The 22,096-nt window shown below is 35.6% G+C and overlaps 1 protein-coding gene across 1 annotated transcript in view; it reads right to left on the bottom strand.

The window, feature by feature from the left end:
* The window catches only part of CTNNA3 (catenin alpha 3), a 1,614,209-nt gene that overhangs the window by 46,853 nt on the left and 1,545,260 nt on the right, over positions 1–22,096 (bottom strand). Inside the window, exons 16-17 of the mRNA XM_060034928.1 lie at positions 17,157–17,262; positions 5,374–5,508 (exon numbers count right to left, since the gene is read on the bottom strand). Coding sequence (XP_059890911.1) covers positions 5,374–5,508; positions 17,157–17,262 — 241 coding nt within the window. The remainder of the gene's footprint in view (positions 1–5,373; positions 5,509–17,156; positions 17,263–22,096) is intronic.

Genomic DNA, 22,096 nt, shown 5'->3' with positions numbered 1-22,096 from the left:
AACACACACACGGGAATATTATTCAGCAGTAAAAAGGAATGAAATTCTGCCATTTGCACAAAAAAACATGAATGGACCAAGAAAGTATTATGCTTAGTGAAATAAGTGAGTTAGAGAAAGGCAAATACTGAATGCTATTACTTACATGTGGAATCTAAAAAATAAACGAATAAATATAGCAAAACAGAAACAGACTCATAAAGACCAAACCAGTGGTTACCATTGGAGAGAGTGAAGTGGGGAGGGGCAAGATATGGGTAGGGTGTTAAGAGGTACAAACTACTACGTATAAAATAAATAAGATACAAGGAGTCTCCCAAGGCAATAGAAATAAAACAAAAATAAACAAATCAGACCTAATCAAACTTACAAGCTTTTGCATAGCAAACGAAACCATAAAAAAAAAAAAAAAAGACAACCTACAGAATGGGAGAAAATATTTGCAAATGATGTGACCTAAAGGGCTTAATTTCCAAAATATACAAGCAGCTCATACAACTCAACAACAAAAAACAAACAACCCTTTCCAAAAAATGGGCAGAAGACCTAAATAGACATTTCTTCAAAGAAGACATAAAGATGACCAGTAGGCACATGAAAAGACAGTCAACATCACTAATTATTAGAGAAATATAAATCAAAACTACATACAAATATATACTACATATAAATATAAAATATAAAAAACTACATAAAAAATATAAAATATAAAAAACTACATATAAATACAAATCAAAACTACTACTACTAGTCAAAATGACCATCACTAAAAAGTCTACAAATAACAAATGCTGGAGAGGGTGTGGAGAAAAGGGAACCCTCCTATACTGTTGGTGGGAATGTAAATTGGTACTGCCACTGTGGAGAATAGTATGGAGGTTTCTCAGAAAACTAAACATTGAATTACCATATGATCCAGCAATCCCACTCCTGGCCATATACCCAGAAAAAACTATAATTCAAAAAGACACATGCACTCCAATGTTCACTGCAGCACTATTCACAATAGCCAAGACATGGAAACAGCCTAAATGTCCATCGACAGAGGAATGGATAAAGAAGTTGTGGTACATATATACAATGGAATACTATTCAACCATTAAAAAGAACAAAATAATGCCATTTGCAGCAGACAGATGCAACAAGAAATTATCTTACTAAGGGAAGTAAGTCAGAAAGAGAAAGACAAATACCATATGATATCACTTATATGTGGAATCTAAAATATGACACAAATGAACCTATCTACGAAACAGAAACAGACTCACAGACATAGAGAACAGACTTGTGGAGAGAGGGAGAGGGATGGACTGGGAGTTTGGGGTTACTAGATGCAAACTATTACATTTAGAATGGATAGACAACAAGTTCCTTATGTATAGCACAGGGAACTATATACAGTCTCCTGGGATAAACCATAATGGAAAAGAATATTAAAAAAAGAATGTATATATGTGTATAACTGAGTCACTTTGCTGTACAGTGGAAATTAGCACAACATTGTAAATCAACTGTACTTCAATAAAACAAAAAAAGATGCAAGGATATATTGCACAGCACAGAGAAATATAACCATCATTTTATAATAACTATAAATAGCATATAATCTATAAGAACACTGAACCACTATGTTGTACACCTGAAACAAATACATTATTATAAACCAACTATACTTCAATAAAAATAAAAGGTTAGGTATGAACTCTTTAAAAAAATGTTAACTTCCAAATACATATATTGGTTTATACCTATTTCAAACTTCAACTTTTTCAATTACTCTCAATTGCCTACAGGATAAAGTTGAAATGTTGTTAGTGATCCTTTAGAAACACTCTCAGTTTCATTTAAAGCTTCTCTTCTATTTCCCACCCCCCTTAACACACACCAACAGACCAAGTATAGTTGTTTGCAATCACTTCAGACTGTTTGTTATTTCCATAAAAATCCTCATCTTTCCCTATTTCTATCTTTCTACTTCAGTTGTTCTATCTACCTCAAATCCATTTCCCCTCCTTCCCTCATAAAGATACAGCTTTTTGTTTTGTTTTTTTACCTATTAATCAAGGACCAAATTAGAGTCAAACCACTTTCTGGAGCTTTCTCTTGTTCACTTGCCACATCAGTGGAATTAATTATTCCTTCACCTCTTACCATATGCTTTTGTTCATTCAACTATCATATGGCCTATTACATTATTTTGAAGTCATTTTTGAATATTTAGGTATATTTTATGTACATTAATTCTGCACATATTTGAGGATCTTAAAGGAGGCTTTGCATCTCCCAGATGGTCTCAGATGCCTGGTACTGAGAGGATGCTCAATTCACGGCTGGAGTTTTGGACTAACTACACTTTGGTTTCGTTATAAATAAAATATGTAACTTCAGGCTAAATGCTTGCAGATAGACATAAGAATCATTGGAAAATTATTTTAATTAAATGGTCTATTATGAGAATGATTTCAAATTCCTTTATGTTATGAACTCAGCTTCTTTATCCTAAACCCTGACACTCCAGACCCAGAATACATTCTGCCCATTCACTCCAGAAATGCATTCCATTCATACCTATTTCCTTCTAACCAAATATATTTGTTAAAAGTAATGTTTCATGAACCTGATTTTGGAATGCAAACTTTGAAAAGTGTAGTTTTGAATACCAAATTTCTGTAATTTTTAATGGGTTTCCCTGCTTTACAATCAGGTTTATTACTTTTCAGAAGACCTCATAGAAAAATGATGGTTTAGTTTAGAACCTCTTCTCAATTTAAAGAAGAAAGAAGACGAGAACTCAGGATCACAGAGAGAATAAAGCAATTGTGCTTTGGCACACACAAATTAAATGTATTTTATAAGCTTTCCAGGATCTACCTGCAAGCAGATGGCAGTAAGGCATGTAAAAGGGTGCATGACATGCTCCCTTTCTTCAGAGTTATTTTTTCTAATGCAAAATTGTGGGTGAAATCATGACAAAATAGCTTTGGATTTGCAATGCTATTCTTCATTTTATATAATGACAGCTTTTAAATTGTAAATAATGGATTCTAAATGGTTCATGCTTAATCTATCTGCAAAATACGTAAAGTTCATGAATTTGAATTGTCATATCAAACAGGAAGGGATAAAAATTCAATTTGTACATCTGGAGGAAATTATATTTGGAGGGACCATTAACAGTAATACATTTTAACATAATGTATAGGCCAAACTTCTATCAACATTTTTGAAAGCTTAGCTTCAGACAACATGAAGAGGTAAATATATAATTGGAAAAGAAAATTCATATGGATTTAGACCTTGTGAATGATGGTGAGTGTGAGAAACTGAGGAAAGTAAACAGATGACAGGCTTGGGTATACAAATAAACATATTTTTTACACATTTAAAGTAGTATGATGGGAACTTCCCTGGTGGCGCAGTGGTTAAGAATCCACTTGCCAATGCAGGGGACACGGGTTCGAGCCCTGGTCCAGGAAGATCCCATATGCTGGAGCAACTAAGCCTGTGTGCCACAGCTACTGAGCCTATACTCTAGAGCCCAGAGCCACAACTACTGAGCCCGTGTGCCACAACTACTGAAGCCCACACGCCTAAAGCCCGTGCTCTGCAACAAGAGAAGCCACTGCAATGAGAAGCCCGTGCACCGCAACAAAGAGTAGCCCCTGTTCGCCGCAACTAGAGAAAGTCCGCACACAGCAAAGGGGACCCAACACAGCCAAAAATAAATAAATAAAATAAATGAATTTTAAAAATATAAAAATAAAGTAGTATAATGTTAAGTGAGAAAATGAAGACTGAGTATCTAATAATCCAAAATAAAGATACAATATTTTTAAATGTTTATATACGTATATGCATTCTGTTTGTATATATGCATATATGTAGTCACACATGGAATCATATACCCACACACATGTCTGTGTGGATAGACAGTGACTACTTAAAATGCATTTTCCTTTAAAAAATGATAGGGAACCAATATAGCACAGGTTATGTTGGTTTGCATTACTGTTTTTGTACAATTTGAATATCAAGGAAACTAATTTTTTATCTCTAATAATTACTTAGACATAATTTCCAAATTATTCACTTTTAATTTTTGGTTTTCAGTTTCATCATAGATTCAAGCCTGTCCACCTGAACAGAGAAGGCAAGACCTTTGAAGGTAAACCCCCAGGTCTGATATTTACTAATAGGAATTTGGGGAAGCTATTTAACCTTTCTAAATTTCCTTTTTTCAAGTTTTAAAGAACATAAAACAAACAACTAAACAATCTATCTGGTATGTTATTGTGAAGATTAAATGAGACAAAATATAGGCAAGAGATAGTCAGTAAGGATTAGTTCCCAGCCACCTACCTTGATGGTAATTCTTTGCTTTCTTTTTTTTTTTAAGCCAACTGTGCAGATTGCGGGATTTAGTTCCCTGACCAGGGATTGAACCCGGGCCCTCGGCAGTGAAAGTGCAGAGTCTTAACCACTGGACTGCCGAGGAATTCCCTTTGCTTTTGTTTTTGCAACTATGTTCTTTTGAAAAATGTTAGTTCATTGGGGGAAAGACCAAAGTCTGGCTAAAGAGCTCCCAGACTTACACATTTATATGTATGCTATCATTTTAAAAAATTTGTCCTCATGAATATAAGTTCCTAGAATGTTCATGATGTTTCACTTTAACTTAAATTTATAATCTTGGTCAATGTCCTTCTCAAAGTCACTGATAACTGAATCCAATATAGACATCAAATATCATTTTATTACAGACCCACTCTAGAGAAATGATCTACTGTTGTTATTAAAAGATGAGTAGAATAGGTAGACATTATTTCTACGATGGTCATTTTATAGCAATTTGAAACTCAGGGTCACCAAAGAATTTATGAAGGTTCCTCTAAACCTATTTACATTCTATCATATTCTACTGGTACAATTACATCTGGAGATAACAGTTTTCAAGACCTGAATTTCTATGATATAAAAATGAATAATGAGAAAGTGAATATTAATTAATAGTAATAAAGCAATTATTTCATTGATTTGCAATTACATATGCCCTTATTTTTCTAAAAAACTAGAGGATTCAATTCAGAAAACCATGCTCTAAATTCACATCCATTTCTTATACAAGGGGCTTACCAAACCTGATTCACTGTAAAATCTCTGAAGTAAATAAAGACAAGCTATACTGACTTAACATTTCTTTAAGAAATCTGGCAAGCTTTCTTGCTCGTTTAGTTTCATGCAATTTTAGATACTCCAGTTGAGTTTCTTCTAACCTACATGGCCCTAAACGATTTGGTGGGGTAAGGTGGGGTGTAGCTTCTTTGTTTCAAGCCTCTTCCACCCGTGGTGGGGTAAGTCTGGGGCAGTACTCACCGCTGACATGATGAGCTCTCCTCCCAGGCTCTGGATCTCAGCTTTAACCTGACTGCAGATTTTCAGCTGGTGAGAGTAGAATTTAATCTGTTCCAGGTAGGCCAACAAGTCCTGTTTGCATGATGGATCTGGGCACTAAACGTGCATGAGATAAAAATGGAAATAGCAAAACAAAGAGTAAGTAGATCAGAGCAATTCAATATTGAGATTGCAAGTATCTTATAAGGCACGGACTTTATTTGCATTGAGTCCCATTTCTCCGACCAAGGCCATGTAGATTCTGATATGCTTCCACCATTAGAAGAGTTTCTTCATGTTCCAACCTTAACTACTTTAGCATAGACAGAAGAAGTAGTAAAGGAATTTCCAGACATGAAAAGGTACATGAAATAATTGCCTTTAATTTATGATAAGGTTAGAAGCCTTAGATTTCATTTTTAGGTAAATCTGAAGAAGTATTTAAAATGCAATTATTCCCTTCATCTAAAGTTGCTATTAGAATACTCCTCGGGACCCATAGTTCTGCATTGTCTGTCCTTCGTTATTTACATGGGCATTAAAAACATCTGCAACAAAACATATATTATGTTCTATTACTTCCAGCATTTAATGTTTTTAGCTATTACTGACAAAAGAAATCATTTCCACCTTAGCTAACAGCTGGGGATCTACCTGGAGCCAAGAAAGAGGCAGCAGCATACATGTTTTAGAGATGTATTATTATTATTATTATTTTTTGCAGTACGTGGGCCTCTCACTGTTGTGGCCTCTCCTGTTGCGGAGCACAGGCTCCGGACACGCAGGCTCAGCGGCCATGGCTCACAGGCCCAGCTGCTCTGCGGCATGTGGGATCTTCCCGGACCTGGGCACGAACGCGCGTCCCCTGAATCGGCAGGCGGACTCTCAACCACTGCGCCACCAGGGAAGCCCTAGAGATGTATTAAATTTCTTTACGAGAAACAGTCTCCTACATTATGTTAGCTTCTGTAAGGAATTTCCTGGAGTAGAGCTTTGTGCTTAATCATAACATGATAAATATCTGTGGTCAGTGTTTAATGTTTGTGTTCTTTCTCCTATGCAATTAGAATAGATTTTTAAAAATCCCCAATAACTTAATTTCACTTTAAAAACATTCATAAGGATATGGAAATATGAACTGTAACTTATATGCAAAGATATTCACTGCAGCCTTACTTACAATAGCAAAATTTGGAAATAAATATTCTATAATAGTGAAAAGATTAAATAAGGATACATATCTATATAATGTGATATTATACAGTCTCAAAAATTAATATTTTCAAAGGAAAATGTTTTTGGAAGGAAAAAACACAGCATTTAAAATTTCACATACTGGGCTTCCCTGGTGGCGCAGTGGTTGAGAGTCCGCCTGCCGATGCAGGGGTCACGGGTTTGTGCCCCGGTCCAGGAAGATCCCACATGCCGCGGAGCGGCTGGGCCCGTGAGCCATGGCTCCTGAGCCTGCAAGTCCGGAGCCTGTTGCTCCACAATGGGAGAGGCCACAACAGTGAGAGGCCCGCGTACCGCAAAAAAAAAAAAAAAAAAAAAAAAAAATTCACATACTATCTCAAAGTATGTAAAAAATATGTGTTTATGCTTGTGTTTAAAACATAGAGGGAAATAAATATGTGAAAATGGTAAATAAACACGATATAATCAATATTTTTCACTCTTCATATTTTACATATCTAATATATATTACTTAAATTATATTATTTCTATAGTAATAAAAATGTTATTATTTAAAAAGCTTTAATTCTAATAGCCTAAAATGAAAACTGAAAAGCAGGATGAAAGACCTGAAAGTATTCCATGCATTTCTGCTTTTACGTAGTAGTTAATAAGCTGGAGTGTTGTTGAAAAAATCCTGAGAATCTTATTCTCTTTTATATTTGCTAAATAGACTAATCTACATAGCTCCAGAATGTGTGGACAAGATGAGAACATGTGACTTTTGAGTAAAATTTAGTCAACAAAGGTAGCAAAGATATCAATTCTTCTGCAGAAATACTATCAACCTGCTAGATAGGCATGGACAGATGACATGACACATGATAACCAGACAGACAGACAATCAGATAAGATGATAGAGAGACCGTGATATTAAGGGCGTTTCTCAAATTTTTAACACAGAAGAAAGGATACTCCCACAAGTCTCATCAGGAAGATTAAACTGTAACTAAGTAAGAAGAAAGAGAAGGAGAGGAAGGAAAAGAAAAGGAGAGAGAGAGAGAGAGAAGGGAAGGGGGGAGGAGGAAGAAGAAGCAAAAAACAAGTAAAGGAAGGGATTTCTCCAATTTACACATGAGAAATGAGAAGTTTAGAAAGCATAATAATTTTCCCAGGATTGAAGAGCTTATGCTAGAGCCAGTATTTGAATCCATATCTACTTGCTTTTAAATCCATTTTATTTTCAATCGCTGAACTTAGGAGAATTTGGAGTGAATTTTTTTTTTTAATCACAGATTACCATGGGTTGCATAATTTCAAGAAAAAAGAGAATTTATGGGAAAACTATGTCTATTTTGAAATAAAGATTGCTTAGATTTTTTTAAAGACAAAAATTAGCTATCTAGAATTACCTATAATGATGACAGGCAAGTCATCTCATTGTTTTACCACGACAGGAAGTTGATCTTTATTAGGTACTTCTTATGTGTCAGGCACTGTGCCATGTCCTTTACATGCATAATTCTAAGTTAGTATTCATAGGGTCATTTTATTGAGATCTAATTATTGTCATTTTGCATATTTGCAAGCTAGGTTTTGGATAGAATTTATGATTTGCGAAAAGATTTGAATTGAGTTTTCTCTGTTTCATTCACTACACAATGATCTCCTATGACATTCATTCAAAACGTTGCTTTGTCTATCCTGAGTAATGAATGGTCTTATCTATTGTTTGTTCTTATGGATGGACTCAATGATAATCTTTGACACATACAGTGTTCTATCTGTCATATACTCTTCTAGGTGCTTTACCTATATTAACTCTTTTAATAATCACACAACTTCATGAGGCAAGTTCTATGCCTCCTTCTCTATGCCTCAGTTTCCTCCTTAACAAAGGAGGAAACTGAGGCATAGATAAGTTAATTGACTTGCCCAACTGAGAAATAGTAAAGCTGGTATTCAGACTCACATGATCTGGCTCCAATCCCTACCTCTAAGGTCTAGGAACAATATCAGTCTTCCTGCCAGTTTTGTCTTATATATAAACAGTAAATTGCCACTCTGATTTGTAAATTGGTTGCTTAAATTGACACTCTTATCTGTATACTGTAGGTAGGATTTGGGTGAATTTGTTCCTTAAAGACCAGCACCACTACATAACTTCTGATAAAATCAAACTTGCAAATTAATAATCAGATTGTTAACTGATAACCAATGTTGCAATCACCTAAGTTTAAGCAAAACATACAGTCTCTCTCAAGACACTTTCAAGGCCATGCTAGAAGAGTCTAGAATTGTGTTAAGCAAAGAATGAGTCAAATGAGTAGAAAATTTGAAGTTGAACTTTGGAAATTAAAAGTTACTTGACCCAGGGCTTCCCTGGTGGCGCAGTGGTTGAGTCCACCTGCCGATGCAGGGGTCACGGGTTCGTGCCCCGGTCCGGGAAGATCCCACATGCCGCGGAGCGGCTGGGCCCGTGAGCCATGGCCGCTGAGCCTGCGCGTCCGGGAGCCTGTGCTCCGCAACGGGAGAGGCCTCAACAGTGAGAGGCCCGTGCACCGCAAAACAAAAACAAACAAACAAACAAACAAAGTTACTTGATCCAGATTTATCCTTCATTCCCAGAATTGATGAAAATGTTGGTTACACCTAAAGATAGTAGTTTTATAAGTGAAGTATGAAAAACATAGTGATTGGTAAATTCCATACTATAAGACTTGTTAAAGCCTTCTTTTCTATTGACATTTGGAAAGTCTTTCTGAGTCACTTTTAGCTGCCCAGAAGCAGAACCAGGAGAATGAATCATTCCCACTTTAAGAATGCTCTTCTACTATTTGCCAAATCTCCGTTATTAAAATCAAATTATGTTTTCCTCACCTTTTATATTTTTACATAAAGCTAATTGAAAAAGTTTGGGACCTAGATTGGTACTGGGTGGGCCAAAAAAGTGCCTGACACATTTTTCATTTTCACCAAGAACTTTATTGAACAACGTATTCACCCATTTGTTCCACTACCTTCTGCCATTTTTCAGGCAACTTCATAATTCCGTCTTCCAAAAACTTTTTATCTTTTTAAGCAAATGAACCGTTCCAGGTACCTTTTACAGTCTTCCAGGGAATTGAAATTTTTTCCATTAAGAGAATTTTGTAAAGACCAAAATAAATGGAAATCCGAAGGTGCAATGTCTGGTGAATACGGCGGATGAATCAGAACTTCCCAGCCAAGCTGTAACAGTTTTTGCCTGGTCATCAAAGAAACATGTGGTCTTGCATTATCTTGATGGAAGATTATGCATTTTCTGTTGACGAACTCTGAACACTTTTTGTCTAGTGCCACTTTCAGTTGGTCTAATTGGGAGCAGTACTTGTTGGAATTAATCATTGGGTTTCCTAGAAGGAGCTCATAATAGAGCAGCGGTCCCCAACCTTTTTGGCACCAGGGACCAGTTTCATGGAAGACAATTTTTCCACCGACGGTGGCTGGGGGCGGGGGGGATGGCTCAGGTGGTAATGCGAGCGACAGGGAGCGATGGGGGGCGGCAGATGAAGCTTCGCTTGCTCACCTGCCGCTCACCTCCTGCTGTGCGGCCCGGTTCCTAACAGGCTGCAGACTGGTACCGGGGGTTGGGGACCCCTGTAATAGAGGACTCTCTTCCAATCCCACCATATATACAACATCACCTTCTTTGGATGAAGATTGGCCTTTGGTGTGGTTGGTGGTGGTTCATTTCGCTTGTCCCACGATCTCTTCTGTTCCACATTATTGTACAGTATCGACTTTTCATCACCTGTCACAATTTGTTTTAAAAATGGAATGTTTTCATTACATTTCAGTAGAGAATTGCATGCAGAAATATGGTCAAGAAGGTTTTTTTCTCTTAACTTACGTGGAACCCAAACTTCAAAGCGATTCACATAACCAAACTGGTGCAAATTATTGTCAACACTTGATTTGGATATTTTGAGGATGTTGGCTATCTCCCAAGTGGTATAACGTTGATTGTTCTCAGTTACTGTTTTGATTTAACTTCAACTCTACCCGACCGTGCTGCACTGTCCAGAGAGAAATCTCCAGCACAAAACTTCACAAACCACTTTTGACGCATTCAATCAGTCACAGCACCTTCCCCATACACTGCACAAATCTTTTTGTGCGTTTCAGTTGGCTTTGCCCTTTCTTGAAATAGTAAAGCATAATATGCTGAACATGTTGCTTTTTTTCTTCCATATTCAATATTAAAATGGCTACAGAAAAATTCACCACTTTTGATAAGTCTTTTTTATAAATGCACACTGATATGACAGCTGCCACCCATGATCTAACAAAATTGTTTCAAATGAAATTAAAGACTACTAAGTGTTACTAGAGCCATCTTAAGGAAGAAACCTTCCAGCCCACCCAATAGAACATTCGTGTCCTTGACTTTTCAAAAAAATAAAATTTGTACAAAAACACTTTTAAAGGAATACAGCTAGGGACTTTTAGTCAAATCAAGTGGTAGAATATCGTAACACAGTTTGGTTATTATGTCCCAGTTTATTAAGATAGGAGATGTTAACCAGGACACCTGGTTAGCTTTTTAATTCATGGATTTTCTTTTTTTTAATTTAAGTTTTATAACCACCAGGACACTCACTACAGACAAGCAGATGGCATGTCAGCCTAAGTGGTTTTGGCACATTAAACCGGCTTTCACTCTTCTAGTAAGATGCTTCATACCAATACAGAATACATCATTTAGTAATGAGAGGAAAAGTGAAGAACATTTATTACCTTTCAGTTTGAATTTTAAGGGTATTAGCAAAGTGAATACTTTTAAAGACCTTTATTCCACTAGTTTAGCTATTTTTTTTTTTTTGCTCATAATGGAGTTTAAACTTTATTTAAGACACCATTAAAATGACTTTCGCAATTACAGACAACAAATTCTGCTAAGCTGGCAAAGTTTGTTAAGGGAAAGTTATTAGGTGTCATTGTGAATTTCTAGAGTAGAAATTTCAAGCAACCAGTGAGAGCAGAAGCATTCTGTGTCCATGACCTTTCCCTTCCCACAGGGCTCATTTCTTCACCTATACTCCAGCCCAGAGGCTGTCTCATTTCACCTTCCTCAGGGTCACAGATCACCCATGATCCCATCTTTTTCTGTACTTTTAGTGTCTTTTTCTATCCTTGAATCTATCAACATAAAGTCCCTCAAACCAAAATTCCTCCCTCAACCCTGTAATCCCATCTTTCTCTCCTCTTGTTCACGAACATGCTTTCTAAAAAATTTCAATGCCACCCTTATTGGTGTTCTGAGTTTTCATTCTTGGGCATCTTTTCACTCTTACCCTCTTCTTGGATAATACTATCAATATATGCTGCTCTGGCTTCACTGATCACTTACAAAATAAACATGACTAAATCTCTATCATCCAGCCCTGTCTTCAGAAAATCCATATACATATTGTATTGTCCCAGCTCATCTCACTGTCTTATCAAGATTTCACACTCAACACATATAACCCCCCACTGTCTCATACTCCATCTTGCCTATTATAAAACCATTTTTCCGGTTCTATTAACTATCTCAATAAAGAGTGCTTCCTTCCTCTCTCCCATCTATTAAATTTGGTCAGTCATTTATTTGGGTTGATTCTACATCCAGAAATCTCAGCACGCTTTGAACGTTTTTCCTCTTTGTTATGCCTATCATTGCTGCTCTTTAGCAAACTACGGTTTCTAAGACACAAAAGAGAAGGGTATCTCTGGAAGTATGGTAAAAATACAGTGGGACTCTTTTATGATGTCATGATGGAGGACGACATTGATTCATATGGTCTACAGTGGACCTGCTGACTTGTGAGAGTTATATTTGGGAAATTATAGTTTGGCATTTTTCAATGCATAAATGTTGTTTTACCAGAAATTGTATATGTTGTTCAAATTTTGTCACATCTCCTTATTTAGACTAAAATGGTCTTTTAAAAACAAATTATTTATTTTATTTATTTTTGGCTGCGCAGGGTCTTCATTGCTGCGTGCAGGCTTTCTCTAGTTGTGGAAAGTGGGGGCTACTCTTTGTTGCGGTGCGCGGGCTTCTCATTGCGGTGGCTTCTCTTGTTGCAGAGCACGGGCTCTAGACACGCGGGCTTCAGTAGTTGTGGCATGCAGGCTCAATAGTTGTGGCACTCGCGCCCTAGAGCACAGGCTCAGTAGTTGTGGTGAACGGGCTTAGTTGCTCCGTGGCATGTGGGATCTTCCTGGACGAGGCGTCGAACCCGTGTCCCCTGCATTGGCAGGCGGATTCTTAACCACTGCGCCACCAGGGATGTCCCTAAAATGGTCTTTTTAAAAAAAATATTTATTTATTTTGGTTGTGCCGGGTCTTAGTTGCAGTGTGAGGTCTCTTAGTTGTGCATGCAGACTCTTAGTTGCAGCATGCATGCGGGATCTAGTTCCCCGACCAGTGATCGAAGCTGGGCCCCCTGCATTGGGAGCATGGAGTCTTACCCACTGGACCACGAGGGAAGTCCCTAAAATAGTTCTGAGTTTAAGAACTGCTTCAAATTCATTTTTAGTTTCAACTTGGTTTGGACATACAATCATTGAGAGACTGCTATCAGTGACATATCCTTTGAACACTAATACAAATTAAAGACAAAGATATCTTCCAACTTCATCAAAGCTTCGTCCTTTAGTAGGTATAAAGTTCTGGCCCAACCTACTTTTCTGCTTTATGCTGACTTCCATGAGAAATTCTCAGAAAGATTGGTTTCCCTATGTATTAGATTAAAACTCAAAACACATCATCTCCCTCCCTGAAACCTGTCAACTGAAGAGTTACGGGATTGAAATAAACTTATACAAATGTTTTACCCTGTATAAAGAATATGGATATGGTAAGGATGGTGGAAAGGTAATTCAGACAAATTTTGATTCTTTGGAATTTTTGGTTAAAGTCAGCCAGCCACCTGTAAGGAGAAACTTTCCTCATCTTTCGTCTTCCCCTCTTACACCAAATAGCCCCTTCTTCCTAGACCCTAAAACACCTTATTCTGGGTACCCAAGGCTATAGTTTTGCATACATGAAATAATACTGAATATATAATCACCCTCAAATCATTTAAGATATTGTTTCAATGGGAAAATGACAAAGACCCAATAAAAAAGAAAAATAGTAAAGCAGCATGCCTTTTAACAGGAAACTCTTACTTCAAGGATGCAAACAGATAAAATATTTTCAGTATTTTATCTATTCCTATTTAATTTCTGAGAACCTGCTATGCATTCATTTTTATAAAGTAGGGGTTCATTAATCTGGAGAACAAATCTAAGTATCAAATTCTGTGTTCAAGATAAATTCCAGACAAATAATTGTGTCAAAATACAAATATTGTCACAAGATGCATCTAGAAGTTATATTCTTAAGAGACATGTTAGAATGATGTAATTAATGCTTCATAAGTTTCTTTTTAGTGTAGTTTTATTACTTTTTTTACTCATAACATCAGCAGGAAACAATACAAATCAGGCTAGCCACCAACAGTATTTTGTCAAAATATCAATATAAATTACCCTTGGATATTGTTTTGTTCATAGTTGAGTTCACTGTGTATGATTTGCCTTGTAATTCTTTATCTTGTTTTTTAAATGCCATCTTTCTTAAATTAGTTTTGGCTTTCAATATATTTAACACTGAAAATTCATTTTAATTGTGTCCTGTTATGGTTAGGTGGGAGTACCCAATCAACAATCTGGATATCTTTGCTTTGGAAAATTTACAGTGAAGGAGTATTAGGATTCAGACACAACACTCAGGGGTTAGAAAGTCCAATTTTGTCCTCTTCTTGCACAAAACACTTTAGCAGATGTTAATTTTATTTTGTTTCCTATTCACCTCTTTTCTATTTGAGGTAGGTTGCTTCTGTGACTAATTGAGATCTTTCAGTGTATTATTCCTACCTTGTGAGGTATTTTCCAGTTCATCTAATTTAGAATACCTGCTAACATGATGATTTATCATGAAGAGTCAAAGAATAGAAAGAGATGTGTACCAAGAGTCCGAAATACTAAATTTGTAAGAAGCATACTTCTCCAACTTGTCATTCTCTTTATTCATGGGGAAAATGTTTAAGAATTGTGATAACTAACAACATCCTGACCCTCAGGAATATACTGGCTAATGGAGACAGGATTTGTACCAGAGTTCTACAGGACTTAAACAACATGGTCTTGGATGGCATATGAAATCTACCTCACCATCTCAAGATAATTCTAAATCCAAGAGATGTTGAGTGATTGGGACAAGTAAGCTTACATTATGCTTCTGTATGTTACAACAGAATATTTTCAGTCATCTCTTCCTAGCTACCTAATGGTAATGCCAGAGTAGTAAATTGTATGTAGTTATATACAATAAACATATGTTCAAGGAAGCAAGACAGGGAAGAAGGGTTAAAAAAAAAATCCAGGAAGGCAGAACTAGAAGTCTCAATTTGATTTCATTTCATTCTCTCTACATATGAACTTTGACTATGAAACTTTATAGAATGAAACTAAATTGGCCCAACTATATATATATTTCACAAATCCATGTTGGATAGAATTGAAAATTGATTGATGTTTGACCTTCTGACACTCTAGCCAAAAGCAGACTGGAAAGCATCATAAAAATTATTAAAAGGTTTTTGGGCTATTAGTTTGTTCAAAATTAAAAGCAAGCAATGTTCTGGCAGAGTTTTTTCATAATATACATTGACACTGTAAAAACTGCCTTACTTATTTACATTATTCAATTGTATTCCACAACCAATTTCAGTAATTATTTTTATCTAAATTTTTTATGTTGACCTATCAAAAAATATCCGAAGCACAATCATAGAGAATCTTCCCAGATAGTCACTATAATAAGTGATTCAATTCTGATTCTTCAGAACCGTATTTCTTCAGATGAAAATTAAATATATCATTTGAAACTACTTTACTATATGAAATGGAAAAGGCCAAAGAGAGTCATCCATAATTCTTCATTAGTCAGTGACTGTTTCTTTAAGCTTCTTTTAAAATGTCAAAGTTATATGGAAGTGAGACAATACTTCTGCTCTCTTCCATGCAATGTGAATAATGTTAAAAACAATAGCATGATTTAATACAGCTATGTTATAGAAGCACCTACTGCAAGGTGACCTGATCCAATTAAATAAGAATATCAGTCAAGAAGAAAAGGACAACTTCAAAATGACACAATTATTTGGACTTTGAAAACTGTGCATTCTAAAACAAACAGAAGTACACTGCTAGGAATCATTAAGTATTTTAAAAGTTATTAGAACACATGCATCTGTTTAATGTATTATGGTTTCACTTATCTTACTACTGTTTTGTCTCATAAAAGTGAATGCAATAAAATTCTAGAACACAGAAAACCATGGGCAGATTTGGGCTTCACTCATTTATTCATAATAGATTTTGAATTATATTAGAATAGAGTTTGTTTTTAACTGTAAATGCTGAATACTAAAAAGATTAATAAAATGTTTATAGAGTAGTAGCAAGAACTTGAAAAAATATATATGACCATATATGTGAATATATATATATATTCAAGTATGTTTTAAAATATTTGTCTCTGTTATTATTTTTCCTTGTTTATTTCTCTTCCCTTATATCTAAAAATATAATATCTAATAAGAGAAAGTTCCTCAGGTTCCAAGAAAAAGAGGATAAAAAAATAAAATAATAATAAGTAGCCTAATAAAGTTTCTCTTAAAGTATATGCACAAAAAAGATATGAAGTCATTTCAGACTCAAAAAGACAAGTGTTTTTTTTTTCCCCAAAGATAGATAAATATGTATTATGGAGTTGAATAATGTAAAACCTGCAAAGGAATACTATATCTCAGTTTGAAACAGTAACTGAATATCTCAGTACATTAACTAAAGAAACTGACAGATTTCTCAATTAACGTTAAGCAAAAGGTAACTCTAATAATGTAGCTGCTGCTTAGAAAACTGGAATAGAGACATCAGAGATCTAAAGAAAGGAAACCAAGTATTTAGAGCATCTGTAAGGATTAAATGCTTCCTACATTTTATATCTTCACTTCAGTATTCTACTAATTACTATTTGTCTCACAGTTTTACATAGAATGCCAGAACATATTGTTTACACAGAAAACCTAACATACTTCTGAAAAGCCCTAATTTTGAAGAGCAAAAATAAGAAATCTGAGATATTAAGAAAAAGAATACTAACATTGGGTATTACAGCCAATTAAAATAATTTGAGTACATCTGAAACTCATAAAGCTGATATTTAGGATAATCTGAATGTATTTGAAGCTCAAAAATCTTAAAAATAATCCAACCCTAAATAATAATAATGATAATAGTAGTAATAATAAAGCACCAAGAAATAAACTTCCTCAGAATAAATTTTCCACTACTTGTGTGTTAATTATGCAAAAAAAAATTAAAAATAATTCAATAATAATTTAGGAAAAAACAATCCAACAGAGTAAAAATTCAACTTTGTTTTAAACGATGTCAAATGACAGAGGGCAATTACCATGAACTTTCATCACATCCATTTGTAAAGAACTCACCTGGTTGGCAATCTGCCGAGCAAGGACGTCCATCCTTGATCCTGATTCTGATATCATTTTAGCTGCATAGATCACATCAGTTGTATGCTTCAGTGGTCCTTTTCCCCTTAAAATAAAAGAATACATGTTTGCTGCAGTGGTTCATGCTAAGATACAAACACACACACATAAGATTTGTACCCCAAAGTATAAGCCATTGGTTTTACATACTTAGTTTTAAACAGGCCATGATTAGATTCCAGTATTAAATGAAGAATTTTAAAAAAAAGAAGGCCTATTTTGTTAAGATTCAGGATACTTTGCCAAGAAGATGGACTCCATTTGATCTTCATTCCCATGTATTTTGTACAATAAACCTTAGCCCAGAGATACTTTTGGTGGACGTAGACCCCTGAAGGCAAAGGTATTTTCTTCATTCTGGGTGGAAACATGAGATTTTAGACGTCTTATATGTTCAACAGTGTACTTTGATTAGCAGGGATGCTGTTAATCCTCCTATTTTAAATCTTTTTTTTTTTTTACAGTCTTTTGGTTAACTGTACTTTGTTTTTATCACATTACCTCTCCTCCACAATTATTTCCTAGTAATATCAGAGTAGTTGAGTATGAATCTGGAGTCACACTATCGTGGACTATTTCCCCGCACAGACTGCTTCTGACCATTTGTGTAAGTCGAACAAGATAAATACCCACTTTATGCCCCAGTGTCCCAGTGAGAGGAAATAGGAGCACCCACCACATGAAGTCATTCTAGGGACTTCAGGATTTAATTTCCACAAAGTGCTCAGAACATTGTTTTAAACAAAGTAAGCAGTCAATAAGTTGTTATTTTTGTGCTTGTTATTTTAAGATAATTTTGGTTTCTAATGCCATGGAATAAAAAAGTTAGGTTTATTTAGGGATTTGCAACGTAGTTAAGAAAGAAGTACACTTCTTACATAGTTGGAGTGGGATAAGGAGATATTCTTCTGTCTTCTCATTCCTCAAAAATAAATGAATAGCTGACCTGAATGAATATAAATGTTCCATCCACCTAAAACTGCTCCTCTCCTTACTCCTTTAGGCCCAATTCCTAACCCTCTACTGAGTATCGACACACTGGCTATTCCAATTATGTGGTTTCTGTTCCTTGTTCCTAGCAGAGAATAGGACCCTGAAGAAATCACTCACTAATGCAACTGTTTTGATGCTTTGCCATCTGTTTCGATGCTTTGGGAGTGAGAAGAGTGAGGAAGGTGGGAAGAAGGAATAAGCCAGTCAGGGTGAGGAAAGGGAGATTTTGAGAGGCCAAAATACAGTGGAGTTGAAGAGAAGGGAAATGGACACAACCTTTGTCCAATATCTTATTTACAGCTTGGACCAGTCTTGAGGGTAGATGCCCTAATGTTAAATCTAATAAGATGTGTTGTTAAGAGAAAAATCTCTGTTCACGTAGGGACTATCATTCTATACTAATACAACATAGGGGGATTCATGCAAAGGAAAATGATCAGAGTATTCTACACCTGAAAACCTGAACATCAAATCACTTGTGACTAGTATGTCAAAGGCCCTTTCACTGCATTTTATTCGTGGGGCCTCTCAAATACATTACAAGCAAGTTTTCCTGTAAAAATGGAACCTCACAGCTAAGAGGATGAAAACCTGGCCTCAGTAGATAGTTATCACCGTACTTCTCCTCTTTGAATCTGCTGACACAGGTTGCTTTGAATTTTTCTAAAAAATCAACATTAATCATTACAATTTTTTTGACTTGCTCTTATCAAATTTACTTTATGAATCAGGCAGGACTAGATGTTATGTACATGGTTATGTTCAAGACGGGCACTGCATTTCATTATGTCTATGCATCTCCAGAGAAAGTTAAATAAAGCTGTCCAAGCTCCCAAAAGGCAATGCATCAATTTGCAAGGTCTTAAACAACGGACAAAATTTGTTACTAAGGAGAGGGGCTAATGCTCACTTAGCTTAAACAATGGACACAGAGTTTTATCTAAGGGATGTAGCTAACGTACCCTTCCCCTCAAAAAGAATATATGTCCCCGTATAAAAACCCTGGGCTGATGAAAAGGAACTTACCTCTAGCTTTAAATACACACCTTGTTATGAGACGACTATCTTAAACACATATAGAACTTAAAAGTAACAATAATATATTGTGACAGACTACAATTATTCTCTTTTCCTCATGCTCCTAATTAAATGTATTGCCTGGCAAGCTTCCTACTGAGAGCCAAACAAAATATACATTTACAAATGATTCCATCTTATGCCAAGTTCCAGAGGAAGCTGCAATTACTGAAACTATGATAAATTTTTAACATTCTCAGCCTGAAATGTGCTATGTCATGAAGGCTTTTTAAATTGGAAAATACAAAGGTTGTTTCTGCCTTCATTTTTATAATGGGTTTTCGGGATCTCTGTCAGCCACTTCTGTCTTAAATCATTGAATTTGGATTCTGCAGAGAAAGATACCCAAGGAGGAGGGGGCAGACTTTGGAAATATGTTAAGGAAACCAGAGGCCAGAAATCTTTCATAAATAGTGGTTACAATAATAATCTATCTATCTCCTCAAAAAAGAGGGCAGACCAAGCTCTGGAGTAGACAGTCTGCCAGTTAATCTCTTAAGTTATAGCTTAGAAGGTATAATGAGAAAGGCTGAAATAACCCAGTGATGTTGATACCATAGACAATTTTATTAACAAGTGAAAGGGATGTCTTTGAAACTTGATTTATTGGTACAACACAAACCTCTCAGCCATTTTTGATACTGCCCCAACCTGGATTCTCACTCCTCTCCCTGCCGTCTCTCAAGTTCTGGCATCCACCCCTCCCTTCCTTCTACTGATTAGCATGAGAAGCAAGAAGATGGTATAGCTGATCAGTAACAGCTCAACTAACTAGAGATCTGGTTTGATAATAGAAAATATCAAATAAGTGTCGTGGACTTATTTTATCTTTTTAGGGACAGAGAATATCTTTGAAACGACTTGGTATTTTCTGCTACTGATGAAAACAAAAGGCTTGTTTTATATCTTTTGCACTTTGTAGCCCCTAAATCTTTGATAATGTAACATTATTCCCCCTTTCACGACCAAAAACTTTCCCTTTAATCCTTTTCTCCTTTATATTTTTATAGAATAAGTCTCATGACATTGTGGTTAACTTAAGAGATGAAAACAATGATAGCATATATTATGGTCCATAACAGTAGTTAACACACTTAGTATTTTCTATGTGCTATATACTATCTCATACACAAATAAATTTGATTAAAATAATCCTATGAATTTAGAATTATTATTATCCTTATCTTGCAGATGAGAAATCTGAGGGAAAGAGGTATTAAATATATATTTTATCAAGTTACACAGCTATTAGGTATCAGAGATGGGATTTGAACTCAGGTAGTCTAGCTACAGAATCTACTTTTAATGACTATTCTACACGACTTCCAATAAAATATACTAAGATGACATTACAATATTTAAAAAGATCTCCTTAGACACTGGTGGGAGTTACCGTGAATGCAATAGAGAGCAAAGAGGAGGGTTAGATTTAGACACCAGGTGGCAAGGAGGCCCCCCAGCAGTTACTTGCTCATACACAACAGCCTCAAGGAACACAAACCAAATGTGTCCCAGACCCAATGAAATAAAAATGTGCCACATTACACAGGCTTTTTCAGTCTCGTCAAAGTGTTGAAATAGCACCAGTTGCCTACCGTTTTGAGATTTCTTTCTTGAGATATTATAACTTTTCTTCATTACTTTTCTTGGTACCTTTCCTCCCTCTCCCTCTCTCCCTGGATTCTAATCACTAAATTCAAAACTCAACCGCTATAAATGCCACACTAGGATGAGAGATGGAATGTTGACTTTATTTATAATACAACAAATAGAACTTTTACCTGAGAATCTCAGCTTTAGACATAGTTATTTAATTCTAACACTCAAATTTAGTGCTGCAATAAAGTACAGCGAAATGAATACGGACTTGGGAAATACATTTTGTCTGCGTCCTAATACTTATTAGCCATGTAGCCTCAGGTAAATGAGTTGTTGGTCTGAGCTTATTTTCTCTTCGTTAAAATAATAATTGCGTTACTTGCCACATGGTAAGGATACATAAAATCATGTATTTTACACAATATTTGGCACACATTAGGTGCTCAGCAAATTTTATGTTTTATTTTCCTAATCCCTTTACAAATATTTTATAAAAATTTACCTTTCAAATTTTTATTTAATAATTATAGCACTTGCCGGATGATATGAACTGACGATTAAATTGAGTTCCTTCTTACACCTGCTGACAATATAACTCTGTACAGCCTTGTCCATAATATCCTTTTACTAATAAAAAAATATAAATATATATATATACCTATAAACTTTGTGTGTGTGTGTGTACTTGTTATTGTTGTTCAAGGCTGTTCTTTAACTGCTTTTAAGGAGCTGAATTACATTTAATGACAGGTCTTTTTGCTGTTATAAATGTCCCAAGATTAATGATTTAGCTCTGCAAGGGTACTGTCAGAATTCTCTTACTTATAATTCTGACTTCAGATACAAAAGAAAAAAGTAATTATCATGGAAGCAGCTGAAAATGATGAGATAAAGAGAGATGCCAGACTCAAGCAAGGACATACTGTTTCTGTACTATTCAAACATGAAACTTGAATTAGGCAACTCTCTCCCTCTGGGTGTTACTTTCTCTTGTAAAGTGTCATCCTCAAGTTTTGAGGACCCTATAAAAGTCCTTGGAAAATAAGCTAGTGAGTTATCAGCTAACAACCATCCTGAGTAATTAGTATCCTGAGGAATCTTTGAGATTCAAGTCTGAAAAAGGTGTTGCCCCATGAAAGAGGGAAAATATTGTCTGAACATTGCATATGTATATTTTTTCATTTCTACTCCCCTCATTCCATATTATTCAG

This window comes from Delphinus delphis, chromosome 16 (assembly GCF_949987515.2).
Source record: "Delphinus delphis chromosome 16, mDelDel1.2, whole genome shotgun sequence".
NCBI lineage: Eukaryota > Metazoa > Chordata > Mammalia > Artiodactyla > Delphinidae > Delphinus > Delphinus delphis.
Note: the sequence above shows the minus strand (reverse complement) of the source record. Positions and strands in the feature narration are given on the sequence as shown.